The sequence below is a fragment of the Cynocephalus volans genome, chromosome 1, assembly GCF_027409185.1.
Source record: "Cynocephalus volans isolate mCynVol1 chromosome 1, mCynVol1.pri, whole genome shotgun sequence".
Taxonomy (NCBI): domain Eukaryota; kingdom Metazoa; phylum Chordata; class Mammalia; order Dermoptera; family Cynocephalidae; genus Cynocephalus; species Cynocephalus volans.
In genome coordinates this window covers 293,423,143-293,442,056 of record NC_084460.1, presented here as the reverse complement: position 1 = coordinate 293,442,056, position 18,914 = coordinate 293,423,143, and the positions used below count along the sequence as shown (strand labels likewise).

General features: G+C 40.5%; 1 protein-coding gene across 1 annotated transcript in view; it reads right to left on the bottom strand.

Moving 5' to 3' along the window:
• The window catches only part of ARMC9 (armadillo repeat containing 9), a 143,822-nt gene that overhangs the window by 101,336 nt on the left and 23,572 nt on the right, over window positions 1–18,914 (bottom strand). Inside the window, exons 6-9 of the mRNA XM_063098022.1 lie at window positions 18,777–18,869; window positions 15,731–15,755; window positions 9,062–9,219; window positions 4,224–4,322 (exon numbers count right to left, since the gene is read on the bottom strand). Coding sequence (XP_062954092.1) covers window positions 4,224–4,322; window positions 9,062–9,219; window positions 15,731–15,755; window positions 18,777–18,869 — 375 coding nt within the window. The remainder of the gene's footprint in view (window positions 1–4,223; window positions 4,323–9,061; window positions 9,220–15,730; window positions 15,756–18,776; window positions 18,870–18,914) is intronic.

Here is an 18,914-nt window from a genome sequence, read left to right as displayed (position 1 = left end):
CTGATTTACTATTTGTTTTCTGTATTTGTTGGCTCCTTGGGTTGTAGATAGCCTTTCTGTTTGTTTTCTCTTCATGAATGCCATTTTTATTATCCTAGTGGGTTCTGATTTTTCTTGGGTTTTGATGGCAGTGGCAGTTATTTTTCAGGAACCAAACCCAGTACTCCCTTGAGAATTTCTTGTAAGGGTGGTTGTGTGGTGGTGAACTCCCATAGTTTTTGTTTGTCTGAGAAATATACTGTTTGCCCTTCATTTTGGAAGGATAGCCTGGCAGGGTAGAGTATTCTTGGCTGGCAATCTCTGTCTTTTTAATATTTTGAATATATCATTCCATTCCTTTCTGGCTTTTAGGGTTTGCGATGAAAAGTCTGATGTTAGCCTGATTGAGGCTCCCGTATAGGTGATTTGATGCTTCTCTCTTGCAGCTTTTAAGATTCTCTCTTTGTCTTTGAGTTTTGCCAATTTGACTATAACATGTCTTGGAGAAGACCTTTTTGGGTTGAATACGTTTGGGGATCTTTGAGTTTGGTGGATCTGAAGATCTGTGATTTTTCCTATACCTGGGAAGTTTTCTGCCACTATTTTGTTGAATATGTTTTCAATGCAATCTCCGTTTTCCTCCCCTTCTGGAATACCCATGACTCGGATATTTGAGCGCTTAAGGTTGTCTGATATCTCTCTCAGATTTTCTTCAATGCCTTTGATTCTTTTTTCCTTTTTTTGGTCTGCCTGTGTTATTTCAAACAGCCCATCTTCAAGTTCAGAGGTTCTCTCTTCAACTTCCACAAGCCTGCTGGTTAAACTCTCCGTTGTTTTTTATTTCACTGAATAAATTCTTCAGTTTGGCAAGCCCTGCTACATTTTTTTTCAGGGCACTGATTTCCTTGTACATTTTTTCTTTCAGGTCTTGTATACTTTTCCTCAGTTCATCATGTTGTCTAGCTGAGTTTTCTTGTATCTCATTCAATTTCCTTAGAATTATCACTCGAAATTCCTTGTCTGACATTTCAAGGGCTTCTCATTCTACAGGATGTAGAGCTTGAGAGTTATTACCCTTTGGTGGTGTACTTTCTTGATTTTTCGTATTTCTGGTATCTTTTCTTTGATGTTTATTCATTGTGGCAGGGGGTTTCGCAGTCCACAGGTTTGACAATATTGTCTGACTAAGATGTTGATGGAGTTGCCAATTTGATATGGTTACCTCAGTGACTGCTCAGTTGGCCACTAGTGCCTTGTGTGTGTGGTTGCCTTGGGTTTTGGGCCTCTCCGGGGAGCCACCTCTCTGGTCAGCTTGGACTCGGCCAGGCTGCTGGGTCATGGGGCTGTACTGCAGGGTGTGTGGTCTCTGCCGAGCTTCCACCTCCCCTGCTGGACGTCTCCCTGCTCTGTGCACGTTGGGCCGGGCTTGGGATGGAGTGGGTGGCTGCGGTGAATCCTACCTGCTGCTGGATCGCACGGTGACGGCCCCCCCACAGGGTGTGTGGTCACTACAGAGCTTCCGCCTCCCCTGCTGGACGTCTCCCCACTCCGTGCATACTGGGCTGGGCTGCTGGATCGCGCGGTGGCGTTGTGGTCCCTGCGGAGCTCCCGCCTCCCCTGCTGGATGTCACCCTGCTCTGTGTGCACTGGGCCAGGCTGGGAATGGAGCCAGGTGGCGGCGGTAAAGCCTACCTGCTGGATCACATGGTGGCGGTCCCACAGGATGTATGGTTTCTGTGGAGCCTCCACCTCCCCTGCTGGACGTCTCCCCACTCCGTGCGCACTGGGCCGGGCTGGGAATGGATCCGGGTGGCAGCGGTGAAGCCTATCTGCTGGATCGTGCAACAGCGGCCCCGCAGGGCATGTGGTCTCCACAGAGCTTCTGACTCCCCCGCCGGACGTCTCCCTGTTCCGTATGCACTTGATGTTATGTTCTTATAGTTGTAAATCAGTTGATTTGTGGGAGAGAGTGATGCTAGGGACCATCTATTCCACCGTCTTGACCGGAAGTCTGATCATAAGTCAGACATGAGTTGGGAGATCTCCTGGTCCAGCGTGTCCCTCCTGGTCCAGCATGGCCCTCTCCTCCTTCAGTTTCTGAACGTCAAGTTGCAGATTCTCCTTGCTGGTCCCATCAGCCTGGCCACTTCCAACAACGGGGCCATGCACGCACCCACAGGAAGTTACTTTTCTAAAACTAGGATATTTAACATTTGCTTTACTGACCATTTGAAAATGGTTGATTCTCTAAGATTTTTGCACACTAAAATCACTGTGGGCATATCCTAAAGCACAGACTCCGCAGCTTCTATCACCTGTTTACCCAGGTGTGTGGAGCAGCCGACATAGCCAATGGTTCTAAGATACTTGTGTGTACACCGAGATGATGTGGTCAAGGACATTTGCTCTTCAGCACATGACCACCTTCTTTCTATAAAGATCCATGAAAGAAAATATCCTCAGGTCTTAGCACCAGAAACAACTGTGCGTAATAGCTGTTTGACCATCTTGGTTTTTTTAAAAGTGTATTTAAATTTGTTTTTAAATTATAAAAGTAATACACCTACTTGGAAAAAATTCATGGTGTAAAGGGCACATAGAGAACTTTAGTGGCACTGAAATTTAGTGGTCTATTTTGGGGGGTGTTTGATGGGCTCATGCTTTCTAGCCTGCATGAGCAGCACACATGTTGTGCTGGCAGTAAATATTACATAATAAAATTATACAGCTACCCTCTCTTGCTTCATAAGCACTGTGATCATTTCACTGCTCATTTCCCTTTTTGCACAGGCTGCTAGAAAGCTCAGAACCAAGCCTGCGGCCCGTCTGTCAGGAGGTGTTGCAACTTACACCATGCATTTTTTGTACCAGCCTTAGCCCTGGCTTACTTTTACTTTTCCCACACTTATTTTCCTTTAATCACAATATATTTACTTATTTTTATTTTCTATTTTCTCATATTTATGTTTTCTCATAATAAGCTGCTCCAAACCTACCTGAGAATCTCAGGGTATAAATTTTTTAAAAAATACTAAATAAACTTCTATTTATTCAAACTCTAATATTAATGTGCAAACCCTATTGAACAGCCATGGCTCTGACCCACAGGATCACCCAGGAACTTCATTTCAAATCCACATGCCTGGCTTCACCCACCCAGCCTTTGAATCAGGCAGCAGGGTGGTGTGAGCTCCAGGGATGTGGGTTCCTGAATGTTGAAGACTTTCTGGGTAACACTGGTGTACACCCCTGGCTAAGAACGCCTTCCTCAACACCACGTGCCTCCAGATGTGCTATCCTAAAAAAGACACACTATCACCTAGGTAATATTTGGCCTGGGATGCATAACCTGAATCTAATTACAAAGAAACATCAAATACAAAAGAGGAAATGGTCTATTTTCTTAAAAAGGGGAAAACTATATTCTTCTTAAATGTCGATGTCATGAAATCAAAGAAAGACTGGGGAAACGTTCAAGATCAAGAGGCAAAGGAGCCATGACAGGTCAATGCAATACCTGACTCTAGACCACTGGAGGAGGGGAAATGCTATAAAAGACATTATTGGCTCAACTCACAAAACTGGAAAATGAACGGTAGATTAGATAAGACTGTATCAATGTTAAATTTACTGAAGTTGATAATTGTATGGTTATATAAGAAAATATTCCTGGTCTTAAGAAATATACACTAAGTATTTAGTAGCAAACGGCTGTAATAAACGAGTATGTAATTTATCCTCAAATCATTCAGAAAACAGATTGTTGGGGTGGGGAGTAAAGGGGGCGAGGGGAGAGAGAGAACAAATGGGATAAATCTAACAGTTGATGAATCTGGGTAAAGAACATACCAGTGTCCTTTGTGCTATGTTTGAAACTTCTGTAAGTTTACAATTATTCCAAGTGAAAAGTTAAAACAAAACAAACCTGCCTTAGACCATACAACTTCCACTACGGCAGTTATTTTAAAAACATAATGAAGTCTCCTTCACGTTCCTGTTGATCCCAACCCTTACAGCCCCACTGAGCAGCTGCAAGTGGGGACACCCCTCCCCACATCCCCAGGAGGCTGGTTTTCAGCTGCATCCTCTTCAAAAACATCTTTCTTATCCTTCTGGGAGTTTCTAGAGCCTCAAAAGCCAGCTGAAATGCTACCTCTCATGCCCTTTCATTTTTTTTTTAGTTGCATTCTTTGAGATTTGGGGAGACAGCCCCTCCACACCCTGCCCTGAGCACAGAGCCTCACCGTCCCAGGCCTCGTGAAGTCCACGCTGTGTGCCAGGCTCTGCCGCATCTGGTTACTGAAGAGGCGGACACAGACGCTCTGCAGGTACTCAGGAGTGATCTGCAAAGAGGACGGCAGGGCATCTGGTGAAAGGCACGAAACTCACTCGATGGCCAGCTGAGACACACTGGCATTTACTAGAGCTGTCTTTCAGCATCGTTCTGTAAGGTGCAATGATAAAATGTATGATCACTTTGCTTTCACACTGGCGCTCTTGGGAGGAGTTACAGCCTGACCTGACAGAAAAACTGCTAACCTACTAGAGGTATGATCATGGGACATCATATTCCAAATCAATTAGTTCTACTGTCATTTAAAGTAAACAAATTTTAAACTATTTTTGTAAATTCAAGTAATAAAGTCATCGGGTGGCAGTATGTGGTGGAAGGAGCACCAGTCTTCATATATGAAGATCTGGATTCACATCCTGGACTCTGGAGAAAACCAACAGCTTTGCCTCTCGCTCATCTGACCTGTCAAGTGAGATGAACAATGTCCACCTCTCTGGGTCACAGTGAGGGGGTAAATGAGGTAATGGATATGCCTAGCACATGACAGGTGGCTCAGTAAATGTTTGCTGAATGAATGAGGGAATCACTTCTTATAAACTATTAAGTGCTTGACAACATGAGGCGTGATTACTGTTACCATCAATGCTACTATATCACGTTGCTGTTCTGCAGCCTCTCATGCCTCTCTCAGCTGCTGTAATCCAGGATTGATGGACAACATCTAAGGTGGTAACCTCTGAATTTTTTTCTTTTCATCTTATATCTTTTTATAAAAATAATATATGCTCATTTAAAATGTACAAGTACCAATCCTTGGAGGTAACTACTATTAAAAAGCATGTATTTTTCCAAACTTTTTTTCTGTGCATAGAGAGAAACCTCCTTTTCTGCAGCTGCGTAATTTGATGTGGTAAAACTTCCATACGGTAGCAGACTGGGCTCTCTCCTCTCTCCCTGCCTCTCACTCACTCATCTCTGTGAGCGGAGGGCTACTCAACCGAATAGTGAGTTGGAAAGAGCAGCAAATGCTGGGCTAGATCCTTTCCTCTCCTTGTGGGTCTCTCGCCTACCCAACAGGAACTTCTGATCTGCCTCAGCCGTGTAAAAGGCTCTGTCCATCCTGTGCCAGATGTCTACGATCCCCCGACACACAGCTATGTGTGAAGTGACATAGACAAAGATGGGCCCCACCTCAAGGTTAATCCTCTTACACTATCCTGAGTCCATTCTCTTGAAATCCCTATAGTGAATTCCGATGGTATTAAAATTTAAACATTCCTTTCTCATTCTCTATTTATAACTCCTTTTCCTACAACTGTTTCCTCTCTACAACCCAAACACATGTTCAAACATATTTCATATAAAAAACATACCTTCCCCTTCCTCCATCCCAGGTCTTCATCTATCAGCCACCCTCTCAATATCCTTCCTTCACAGCCTGTGTATGCTTGCTGTGTCTCCTCCCCTTTACTTTTCAACACCCTGTAATCAAGTTTCCATCTGCATTACTCCACGGAAACTCACACGGCAAAGGTCAACACCAATTACCTCCTAAACCTCAAAAACACTGGACACTTTCAGTTCTCATCTTTTAGAGTTTTATATGGCTTTTGAAACTTTGGATCAATCCCTTACTCCTAAAACTGTTTCCTCCTTTGACTTCTGGAACTTCTATCAGAACTATTTCTGTAACAAGCAAATTTTTTTTTTTTTTTTAAAGATGACCAGTAAGGGGATCTTAACCCTTGGCTTGGTGTTGTCAGCACCACGCTCAGCCAGTGAGCGAACCGGCCATCCCTATATAGGATCCGAACCCAAGGCCTTGGTGTTAACAGCACCACACTCTCCTGAGTGAGCCACGGGCCAGCCCTGTAACAAGCAAATTTGATTGTCACAGGTGACATGAGGAAAGGACTTGAATAGCCAGTTGACACCCCAAAAATAATAATATACATATATATATAAATGAACAACAATATATGAAAATATATTCAGCTTCATATACAATTAAAGAAATATAAATTAAAACATTCAGAATACCAAGTTTCACTTACCAAACCAGCAAAGATTTCAATGTTTAATCATATCTAGTGCTGCCAAGTGTGTGGAGAAATAGGCACTCTGCTACACTACTAGGGGGTAGACATTGTTGAAATTTAGGAGAAATAATTTGGCAACATCTATCAAAATGTTAATGCCCGTAACTTTGATTTAGCATTCCACTTTTTGGACCCTCTCTTACCTATATTCAAAGGTTTACAATATAAACAAGGATGTTCAGGCCGGCCCGTGGCTCACTCGGTAGAGTGCGGTGCTGATAACACCAAGGCCACGGGTTTGGATCCTATATAGGGATGGCCGGTTCGCTCACTGGCTGAGCGTGGTGCTGACAACACCAAGCCAAGGGTTAAGATCCCCTTACCGGTCATCTTTTAAAAAAATAAATAAATAAATAAATAAATAAACAAGGATGTTCACTGCAACATTTCACCACCAGTTCTCCCTTGATAGCTCCTCACTGCTCTCCCTAGTCTCCCCTCCTGACTTGTGAACTATTCTAAAACCATGGCCCAGTAATCCTGTCACAAACTGTCAGACTTCGCCACTTCACTGTTCTGCTCCTCCAAGGCCCCAGCGACCTGCCTTGTCCCTCTGCCTTGTACTGCGCTCCTTTTGCCACCCCCTCCAGCCACAGCAGCTCCTGGTACCGCTCCTCCAACACAGAGGCTCACTCCCACTTGAGGCCCTTTGCATTGGCTGTGCCTTTGGCCTAGAACTCTCTTCTCCCAGAGAACCACATAATTAATTCCCTCCCCTCAAGTGTTTACTCAAATGTCCATGATCAGCAAAGCTTACCCTGCCTATTTCAAATTCCACCCTGTCCAAATACACACATCCCCACAAACTCTGATTCCCTTTATCTGGCTTCACTTTTCCCCCTGTAGCTGTTGTCATCTTTTAGCTCACTACATAATTTACTTATCTATCATGTTTACTGTTTACCATCTGTCACCATCTACTGGAATGTACGGTCCACGAGGGCAGGGATCTCTGTTTTGTTGCCTGATGTATCCCTAATGCCTAGAAGAGGGCCTGGGACACAGTAAGCATTCAATAAATCTTTTAAATGAATAAGAGAAGCAAATAAAAAATGTTCAATTTCATGTGTAATGAATATAATGTATATTTAAATCATAAGACACTATTTCTCATTTATGAAATTTGCAAAAAATAAAAATTTTAATGATAATACCTAGGATTGGCAAGGGTATGAGGAAGCAAACTATCAGTGGAATCAGATTAGAGGAAGATCCTAAGCATAGGTTTTAACACAGCAAATCAACTTCAAAAAAGTGTAACAAGCTCATCTCCCATGTTATTTCCCACTATGTTTATAATCTATGAAAGTAAACACCTGGAAACAACCTTAACATCCAACAGTAAGAACCCGACACTACATAAAGTATGGCATTGCCATATGACAGAGAACTCTACAGCCACTGCAGGTGAGGCCTGGTAGAAGGATATTTAATGACTTCAAGAACGTGATTCAGTATTAAGAAAAAAAGCAGACTAGAAATCAATGTGTGACCCAGAGTTTATTTTTATAAAACATATATATCTAAGAACTGAAAAAAGTCTGGAAGGTTAACATGTGTCATTACTAAGTAACATAACTACAGGTAATTTTTAATTTTATTTTTGTATTACTCTATATTTTTGAAATTTTCTATAATGCATACTATTCTGTAATTACACTTTTTAAGTTATTAAAAACAATTCTAATAAACAAACTTACACTGGTGATAAAACTGTCTGGAGCTTAATACATACACACACACAAATGAGTACAAGTAAAACTGAAGAAATTTGAAAAAGATCAATTGATTGTATCAATGTCATATCCTGGTTGTGATATTATACTATAATTTTACAGAATGTTATCACTGGGAGAACTGGGCAAAGTATATAAGGGATTTCTGTGCATTTTATCTTACAACTGTAATGTAAACATAAAATTACTCCCATTTAAAAAAAATTTATTTCTCTAAAAACAGATTTTATTGTACACTCTAATTTTTAAAAAGTGAAACAGTAAAGTTATTGCTGTTAAAGTAAAGAATAAGAGCTGGCTGGTGAGCTCATTTGGTTAGTGTGGTATTGGTAACACCAAGGTCAAAGGTTCGGATTCCCATACCAGCCAGCTGCCAAAAATAAAAATAAAAATAAAAATAAATAGTCAAGAATAAGGCAAAGATGTCTTTGATGACATTATTCAACAATGTCCCACAGGTATTGGCCAATGGTACTACGAAAGAAAAAAGAAAGCTAAGATAAATGAAAAAAGCAAAACAAAAATATCATTATTTGAAAATGATATGAATGGAATACAGAAGAATCAATCAAAAAAATCTATGAGATTAATAGAGTTCAGAAAGGTGGCTGGACACAAAATCAACATATGAAAATCAATAGCTTTCCTATATACGTGCAGGGCATTTCCCCCTCATTTTTTTTTGCCACCACATAATATTTGCCAGACAATTTACCTTTTGCTAACAGTAAGAATAAGGTAGAGAAATAAAAATATGGTAGATAACGTGTCAGGAAAAATGGATGAAATACTGCAAGCAGCACGTGGTCTCCTTTGAGTGCATTAGCTTTTGAAACTGAAGGGCAGGCTCCATTGGCTTGGGAGTGGCCAGGAATCCCCTTTCAACATACTCTGTGCACATAATACTTCTTTATCGTGAAACAAACATATATACAGTTGGGGATCTTCCTTACCATTTTGCCACTGACTGTGGCCTCTAGAGAATCCACCAGCTCTGCCGTGACTCCAATGAGATTGTGGTAGTCTGCCTGGATCTTGTTGTATCGTTTCAGGTACGTCACAGACCTACGTTCAGCTTCGACCAGCTGCTGGTGGAGCTGCTGTAACATTTCTGGGAAGACAGTTTATATTAAAAACAAAACAAAAGAACAACAACAAAAACTTACAAAATAAAAAATAACTATTATTCTAAAAGGACCTACTGTTAGAACATTTTGCTATAATAATGAAGTTGACACTGTGTTTAACACTTTACTTCTATTTCACGTCACATTTACTTACAAAGTACTTTGTAATCACTGATATAAAATTTCTTGTTTCTGAAAGTTCAGTTGAATCATCATGGGATTTCCTAACAAAACCTATTTCCTTGACTGAACCCCATGCAATGCTTTTAGTTCTATATCTAACAAACAAAATTGATGTTTCTTTTTATATTCAGCTTACAAAATGGTTGAACCTATTTTTCTGTTTTTACACTGTGAAGTTTTCTGGGAGACAAATCATATCTGCAGGACAGTCTACATTTTACATAAAAGTTAGGGCTGCTTTACTGATGATGGGAAAACAAGAATCCAGAATGAGATAAGACACCAGTGCTCATCCTGCCAGTTTGATAAAGCATAAAACCACGCCCACTGGGCCTTAGAGCCAGCGGCTTAAAAGGTTCTAGAGTTCTCTGCTTGGAATCACCCCAAGGGGCAGCTGTGGGGGGTCTGAGGCCAAGCCCCCCAGTCACGGTGGGAACAGGCGACACCTCATCAGGGTCAGCACTTCTTTGCCCTACCCTACTTTTCCCCTTCTCTTGCAGGTTACGGGTGGAAGGAGGTAATGGTGCCCCCAAACCCAGGCTAACTTACTATTGTCCTCATCAAGGCACGGTGTAACATTTAAAATCTTCATTTTAGAACAGATTTCATGGATACAGAGACTTTAAAATTATAAGGACCTGGGCTCAAATCCCTACCCTACCACTTTCTTGATGGGTAACCGTAGACAAAATACATAACTTCTCTTTCATTTCTTAACCTATAAAATGGTGATAATGATAATTACCTTGATGTGTTATTGTTAGGATTAAATGAAAAAATAAATTAAAAGTGCCTAGCACAATGGATGGCCCAGAGCAGGTGATTAACAAGGGGTGGCTATTATTACTATTCTACTTCATGGAAAGAGGTCAAAGAGTTTCTAAATGTATTTCTAAGCAAGTAGATAACTTGAAAAAGTGGCAGAAAGGTTACATCCTAAAGCAGGGGTATACAAACTTTGAAATACTTGTATGTCAGAATCATCCAAAAATGATCCAAACAATCTCTGATAACCCAGAGGTTCTGGTTTTGTAGATATTAAGTGGGTTCTGAGTATCTATATTTCCACAAACTACCCAAATGGTTCTGGTACATACCACAAGTTTGAGAACCACTGGCCTAAGTTACCCATTCTTCCTAATTTTTGTCCTAAACAGCTATTAAATATCCCCACTGTATTTCAAAAACATTCGTGTTTCACAATTGTTTATGTGCAGCAGTAAAATATTTTAACTATTAAAACCAAAAATATTACACGATGATGATTATTATTCAACATCCATCAAATCTCAGTACTGAAAGATAACTTTAAAAAGTCATTTGGTACAAATTTACATCCAGTGTAGACTTGAACCCCTGGAGGATACCCTTGGAAATCATTTATCACGATTCTCCTTAAACACTGTCAAGGGAGAGGAGGTCTCCACCTTCTTTCGGCCTCTGACAATGTATTAAATTTGTGCCATTATTTAGGTTTTTCATATGAATAAAATTCAAAATGAGTTAAACTAAAAATTTCAAAGATGAAAATTCTACAGAATATTATTCATAAGCCCATTTCATGGTAATAAATATTAGAGAACATCCGTGCAAACTTTCTCAATATGTGCCAAGTGGTATATAACGAATCGAGTTCCAAATGTGAATAAGTGTGAATGTCCCCAAAGTGGGCCAAATGTGAATAAGTGTGAATGTCCTCAAAGCAGTCCCTCTCTAAAAGTGACTGCACAAAGGAACACTTTCCCTCAGAAACTCATTTTGCAATAACTAAATGTAAGGGACTATTTGTGGAACTTTTGCCTTGGGAACCCAGAATTGGAATTTATGACCATTTCAAAGTGTGGCACATCTGAAGGAAAAGAGACCTAACTGCCCAAAGCCTACAGGAATAAGAGAAGTGGGCAGCTGGGCCAAAATGTTTGTGACCGTTTTCAAACATACCATTTAGCAGAGGAATAGCCTGCTACCCAGGGCAAACACCTTGCGGGCATTCTAGCCAGCTACAGACAGGACCTAACACAACTGTAAGCTATTTGGGTGACAGCTCAAAGATATCAACTTTATTTTAGAGCATTAAATAGCACTTTGACTCTTTATTCCCTGTCAAAGGTTTTATGAGACAAGGACAATTAAGCCAAGACACCTCGCCATGCGAGACCCCTATTTTTAATGGAGATGTCTTCTTAGAAACTCCATGTTATTTTAATGAAACTGTCATGGGCCTGGCAATGAAATTTACTGAGACTCTTCATATTCCAAAACTACTGACATAATTTGTGCAAAAGTCCAAATAACAGCATCTCGAGTTTTGCATGAGGGATATATACAACTAAAAGAATGTCAGTTAAGATCACAGAGCGCTTTCCTAAAATTGTAGCATGCAAAGAATAACAATAAAAGTGATAGAAGCTTTCTCTTTCAACATTTCTACTTCATTCAAGCTTTCTCTTTTAACATTTGGACTTCATTAAGGGGAATAGCATTTTTTTAAGAGTAAATAAGATTTTAATCTCAGAGACCCCATGTCTGCTCAAAACAAAATAATCCATTTTAAAATATGGAACTATTTTTCTAACCTAATACAAAAACCTAAAATCAATTACTCTATCTTTATAAACATAAATATACTCTTTATTCTTTGTATTCAGATATAAATTGCCTCTTTGCTATTTTGCTAATCCACAAATACTGGATAAAGAAAGGTATAACTATGAATATAGGTCATCATTTAAAAAAATACTGTTTAGGGCTCTGAACTCTAGAAAAATGATCAGTTGCCCATTTTCTGAAGGGCTGGATTAATTAATACCAGAAATGCCAAGAGATACTATTTCTGTATCCTTTTAAAATGGCTAGGTGAAAATAATAATCCAATGTGCTATATTGTTTACCTAAGTATTTTTTATCCTAAACACTATTTTTTTTTTTTTTTTTTTTGACCAGTAAGGGGATCGTAACCCTCGGCACGGTGTTGCCTGCACCACGCTCAGCCAGTGAGCGCACTGGCCATCCCTATATAGGATCCGAACCCACGGCCTTGGTGCTCCCAGCGCCGCACTCTCCCGAGTGAGCCACGGGGCTGGCCCCTAAACACTATTTTTTTAATGTAGTTCCTTTTGAGAGAATTTTCTACAAGTACTTTTCTTGCTTCTTCAAAAATTATGGAAATCTCACTTTATCCATGAAACCTTCTTGATAGACACACAGAATAATGATATTACCCAACCACTCCATTTAAAAAATAATGCCTAAGTTTAGAATTAAATTAATTTGGGGGGAAAATTAATAATTATAATGGGGGCATGTCTGTGCCTTTTGGTCACTGCAGCCTTAGCTGTGAGAGGAGAGGACAAAGTGGTGACAACTGGCTGTCATGTCACTGGGCCTGGGCCTGAGCCCTGGTAGCAATGACCAACTTTGCTAATACCTTGTCTCCATGGCAATACTACAATGCAGAATTTACTTAGTTACAGACACACACTGTCTGCCAGACTCAACTCCACAAACATTCTGCTTGACTTTCCTCAGAAAACTCAGTAAAAATCAAACCTAAAGAAGGCTTGGAAAACCCTGGGTCCTTGCTGAAATCCCAAATTAAAGACCTGTAGAGAAACACAGGCTCTTCTATTTGCACTCTCCCACCGTGTTAGTCTGATCAGCAAAATTGGGTCACTTATCAGAGACATAACTGGATCCCAGCAAAAAGCTGTGCTTAAAAATACTACAATGCAGAATTTACTTAGTTACAGACACACACTGTCTGCCAGACTCAACTCCACAAACATTCTGCTTGACTTTCCTCAGAAAACTCAGTAAAAATCAAACCTAAAGAAGGCTTGGAAAACCCTGGCTCCTTGCTGAAATCCCAAATTAAAGACCTGTAGAGAAACACAGGCTCTTCTATTTGCACTCTCCCACCGTGTTAGTCTGATCAGCAAAATTGGGTCACTTATCAGAGACATAACTGGATCCCAGCAAAAAGCTGTGCTTAAAAACTGCAGGGTAAGGGCCGGCCCATGGCTCACTCGGGAGAGTGCGGTGCTGATAACACCAAGGCCACGGGTTCGGATCCTATATATGGATGGCCGGTTAGCTCACTGGTTGAGCATGGTGCTGACAACACCAAGCCAAGGGTTAAGATCCCCTTACCAGTCATTTTTTTAATAAAAAACAAACAAACAAACAAACAAAAAAACTGTGGGGACAGAAGCTGTAGAAACTGAGGAACCAGAGAGAAATTTCTCACCACCTTCCTGCCCCACTGCCTAGGAGTCCAAAGACCAAATCTGAACAGGGACTTAGTAGCTCCAACTGAGAACTAAGGCAGTCCTCTGGGGCCCAAAGGACACAGGTGGCGCAGCAGTTTCAAATGTCTGCCAAGTCTTTGACACTCCCCGCTTCCCATCAAAAGGTAGGATGTAATTCTCCTTCCTCTGAATGTGGGCTGGGCTTAGGAATTCACTTGTAAAGAACAGAATGCAGCAGAGTCTAGGGCCATATCACCCTGAACGTGCCTTATCTTGACTAATCTTGAAAGTTGAAGTAGGGTCGGGCCTGGTTAGTACTAGGATGGGAGAATGCAGCAGAAATGACACTAAGTTACTTCACAGGCTGGGTTAGAAAAAGCAATACAGCTTCCGCCTGGCATTTTCTGTGGACATTCACCCTTGGAACACAGCCACCATGTGCTGAAGAAGACCAAACCACATGGAGAGGCCACGTAGGTGTTCTAATCAAAGGCCTCTGCTGAGATCTCAGGTAACAGCCAGCACTAACCACCAGACTCATGCATGTGAATGCAGAAGCCTTGGAGATGGCCCCACCCAGCTCCATCTAACTGTACCCATGAGACACTCAAGGGACAATGGCCTGAGCCCACAACTCCCAGACCATGCAGGGTGATGATGATGATGATACTGATAGTAATAAATGGATGTCATTTTATGCCACTAACTCTAGGGGGTCTGTTAAGTGGCAGTGGAACAGTGGGATGAAGGTACATTTTCAGCAGCTATAGGACAAGATCCAAAGGCCCAGCCAGTGCAAGAGGGGCAATTATGTTGGATGTGAGAAAACTGGCACAGGACTGGACCTGGGCTAACACTGGAGGGAGCAGGCTTGCTGAAACTTGGAAGAGGCCTGCTGGGATGTCTCCTTGGGCATAACCTTGCTTCAGGGCAGAGCAGCCTCAGGGAGCTCAGGGCTGCAGTGGGACAGCAGCCTGGCGACCCTCAAGCATTCCAGGTTGACCCCCTGAGGCCACATCTGTACTGTCCCCTCTGAGCTACAGGAGGGGCTACACAGCTGGCAGATCTAGCCTCCCATTTAGAACTGCTGGGCTAGGGACATGCGAGGCTACAAAGGGTAAAAACACACAAGCATTTGAAGTCTTCTCAGCTGAAGCTACCAAAGCTCCCCTCGTGGCAAATCTAAAGCACCACTCATTTGTCAACTCCCAGGTGAGCAAACAGTTAAATAATTTACTCATGCTTCCTTTCCTTACAAAACTTTAATTCTCTAAAAAGAAATATGGAAAAACAATGGCTGGAAGTTTTAAAATCCTCTCTGACATTACTCTCCTTTATAAAGGGACATATGATATTCCATGGAACAAAAATTTCATGTAGCAAAACCCCACCTGCTGGGAATTGAGGGTTATGCCATCAGTGCTTAGTAAAGGCACGAAGCACATCACACACCCTTCCCAGCATAGTAATCTGAGCAGGTATCAAACTGTAGTATCAAAGACAAAACTCAGGCAAAGTGCCCCAACTGTGCCCACTGACTTCATTATTAACTCAAATTTGTCTCACCTTTCCGAAAAATGGTCTAGTAAAAATTGTTGACCATGGAAAAACATTTTATGCAAAAACTTAAGACTGGAATTCCTACTTTGAATGTAAAAAACGGAAATGCTTTACAAGAACAGGCACTCCATACTGCTACTGAGACAGGGCCCCATTTGACTAGTTCCAGGGAAATGTTAAAGACATTAAAATAATTCTTTCCTCACCCTGCTATATCGTGTCTTCTGACTGTGCTGGTGCAGTTTCTTCCCTTTGGGATATTACTTGGCTTCTCTTCATTTCTCACTGTCCTAGTTATCTTATGTGTAAGACGAAGCTAACAATACTAGCCATCCTGAATAGTGGGCCTCAAGGAACTGCAGGTAAATATGATCGCAAAGCACTTCATCAGTATTTAGGCTTTTAAAGCCCTCATTCAACAGGTTCACAAATCCTCTCCGTATCTGTCCCAGCAACTTCAGTTGGCAGAGCTGTTCTTATCAAGATTCTAATCTAGATGATTTACCTTTGTTATTTTGTCCATTCTCCTTCTGGAATGAGAAAGAAGTTCAGGAAAACAGGCATTAAGGATATAGGATGTGACACTGTGTGGCCACAGCATCGTAAAAAAGAGAATTCTCAGGACAGTGGAGGCCAGTTCCAAATGCTGCTATAAAGAGCTAAGATAGTTAGTGACTTCTCAATACTTGGCTTGTCACTCCCAAATAAATCCTCTTCTCTCTGTCTCAATTATCACCATAAATCCAAGTCTCGTGCTATTTCAGCAGTCGCCTAACTGGCCTTCTCACCCTCTTCAAAAGGCCTTCCTTACTGCTACCAAAATGGCCTAACAATGTAAATCTGAATTAATACCCCTTAAGTCTGTAACTTCAATTCTAAAACTTTATCTCAAGGAAATTAAGATTGAGATGAAAGCAGCAAAACTTAGTGGCTAAAAGCACGGACTCTGGAGCCAGACTGCCTGGGTTCAAATCTCAACTCAGGTCTGGCTACAAGACCAAAGACTAGTTACTTAACCTGTTTTTTCCTTCCTTAATTTATCTGATGATCTTAAGTCATATTTTCTTAATTTTGTTGGTAAAACTTCATTTACGTACTATATAATTCACCCATTTCAGTAGTTTTCAGTATATTCAGAGAGTTGTGCACCAATAACTATAATCAATTTTAGAACATTTTCATCACCCCTAAAAAGAAACCCTATACCCATTAGAAGTCACTCCCATGTCTCCCATCCTCGCTGGCCCCTGGCAACCACTAATCTACTGTCTCTATAGATACACCTCTTCTGGACAAAGTTCATCCATGTTGGAGCACGAATCAATACTTCATATTTCTTTTTATGGCTGAATATATATTTCATTGTATGGATATACCACATTTTGTTTATCCATTCACAAGCTGATAGACATTTGGGTTGTTCGCACATTTTGGCTCTGATAAATAATGCTGCTGCGAACACTCATGCACAAGTTGTTGTGTGGACATATGTCTTCATTTCTCTTGTGTATGTAGTTAGGAGTGGAACTGCTGGATCATGTTTAAACTGCTGAGTAACTTAACCTGTTTTTGAAGTGTATTTAAAGATATGGGGAAATGTTCCCTTCACTTGATAAAAATATACACACACATACATATATCTATGTTTATTATAAACATTATATACTTTTGAGTGTATGTACGTATACAAATACATTTCTGTGCTTTCCAAATTTTCTGTAAGGAATATAATCGATTTTATAATCAGGGAAAAAAATGATTTTTTTTGTAAATACAACCATGCTATTCTGCTCCTTAAAATGCTATAAGGGCTCCTTACAGGACTTCACTCGAACTTTTCATTACCTGGCCCTGCCTAGACTCTGAATTTCTCTATATTGATCCTTCTGCTCCAACAATGTTGAATTCTCTGTAGTCTCCCAAACACTAAGTGCCTTTGCATAGGCTGTTCCCTCTAACTGGCACCCTTACCCCTCACTCTGTCTGCCCTACAGACTCCCACTTTATTGTTCAAAACTCCAATCTGTCTAAGGGAATTACATCTTGGCCTTTTCTTGGTATCCCTAATTCCTACCACAATATTTAACTCATAGTAGAAGATTAATGTGTTGAACTGAATTTCAAATATTTCCACGTAATAAGGAAAATAAAGGGATATTGTTTATAGTTACCTGTTATATTTCAGTATATGCTTCAAAGCATGTGGAATAGGATAAAAGGTGACAAGCACTTGCGACTATAATACTAACAGTTATCAAGCACTCACTATGTGTCAGACTATTTTAAGCAACTTACATGTATTAAGTCAATCCTCGCACTCTTCCTATGAAGTGAGTATTGTTGTTAACATATTAATATATTGTTAATATAACTAATATAATTTACTACACAAATCATTTCATTTAGATTCTTAACATATTGGCACCCATAAGTTTTAAGCTGTGGAATACTTTTAAAAAGAATATTAAAATAATTATAAGCCAAGTTGGAAAAGTCCGAATTTCACTGAAAACCGTCATTTGTATATTGAATTCTATGAAGGAAAAAGAATTGGATATGCAAACCTTGTGGTATGTGGGTAATGGGAAGCATTTAAACAAAAGCCTAAAGGATATAAAAGCAGAGTAGAGCTTTAGTTTAGTCTGACTGTGGCTCGGGCCTGGCTGAGAAATTTAAACACAAGCAAGAGGGAGCCACTGAAGGCTCAGGAAGCGGAAGTAGAAGAAAAGTGCCACAGAATCCTAGGGACAAAAGACTTCAGTTAGGAAAAGGGAGTCGAATGCTTTGAAGTGAGAAAGGAAGCAGAAAGTATCATGCAGCAGAGCAGCCTAAATTTTTCATTAAATTAAAAATGTTATATTCTTGTTAAGAAGTAATGTTGGATACATTCTTATTCTGAATAAAAGAAGACAAGTGCCCTTAAAGACTAACCTTTGGGAAATTAAGTCTCCCGTAGGTGGGGTGTCGGAATGTTCCACTCTTCCTGGGACAGGCTCTGTTTACAAGTGTCACCCCAGTACTCTGTCCACTTAGTGCCCCTTTTGATTCTCAAGTGTCCCAGTTCAAATTAGATTGTGATGACAGCTGCACAACTCTACACTTCCTAAAAAATCATTTAATTATACACTTACAATGGTAAATTTTATAGTATGTAAATTATACCTCAATAAAGTTATTTAAAAAGAAGTACCATTTTGAATGACAAATTAGAAGGTCACCCACTCCATATGCCATGGCCTCAAGTCCTTAAAAGTGGTTGACTGACCTTCCTCAAACGGACAATTATTCCAAGGAATTCTTTTTCAAGAAGACAGACTGTTTTTCTACCAAGACAGCTTCTAGGCAGGTGATATGAAAATAAGCTGCGAACCAAGGGACATCGACTCTTTACAGTCCTTGGCAGACCCTCAGTCAATGCTTCACTCACCTTGTAAATATGAAACCAATGTGGTCAGTGATGTCTATTTATGAGGCAACCTCAGCCAGTGAGCTACTCTAAACAAAATCTGCTCTAAAACCAGAGGGGGTCTCCATTTGCTTCAAAAGGATACATATATTGTTAAAAGCTTTGGAGTGTTACTGGCATTAAAAATTAAAGCTAGAAACTTTTCCAACTTCAACTTTAACTCTGGAGTCCAGGAATCCTGAAGAATGAAACAAAGAAAGAAAAATAAAAACATTAGATCACT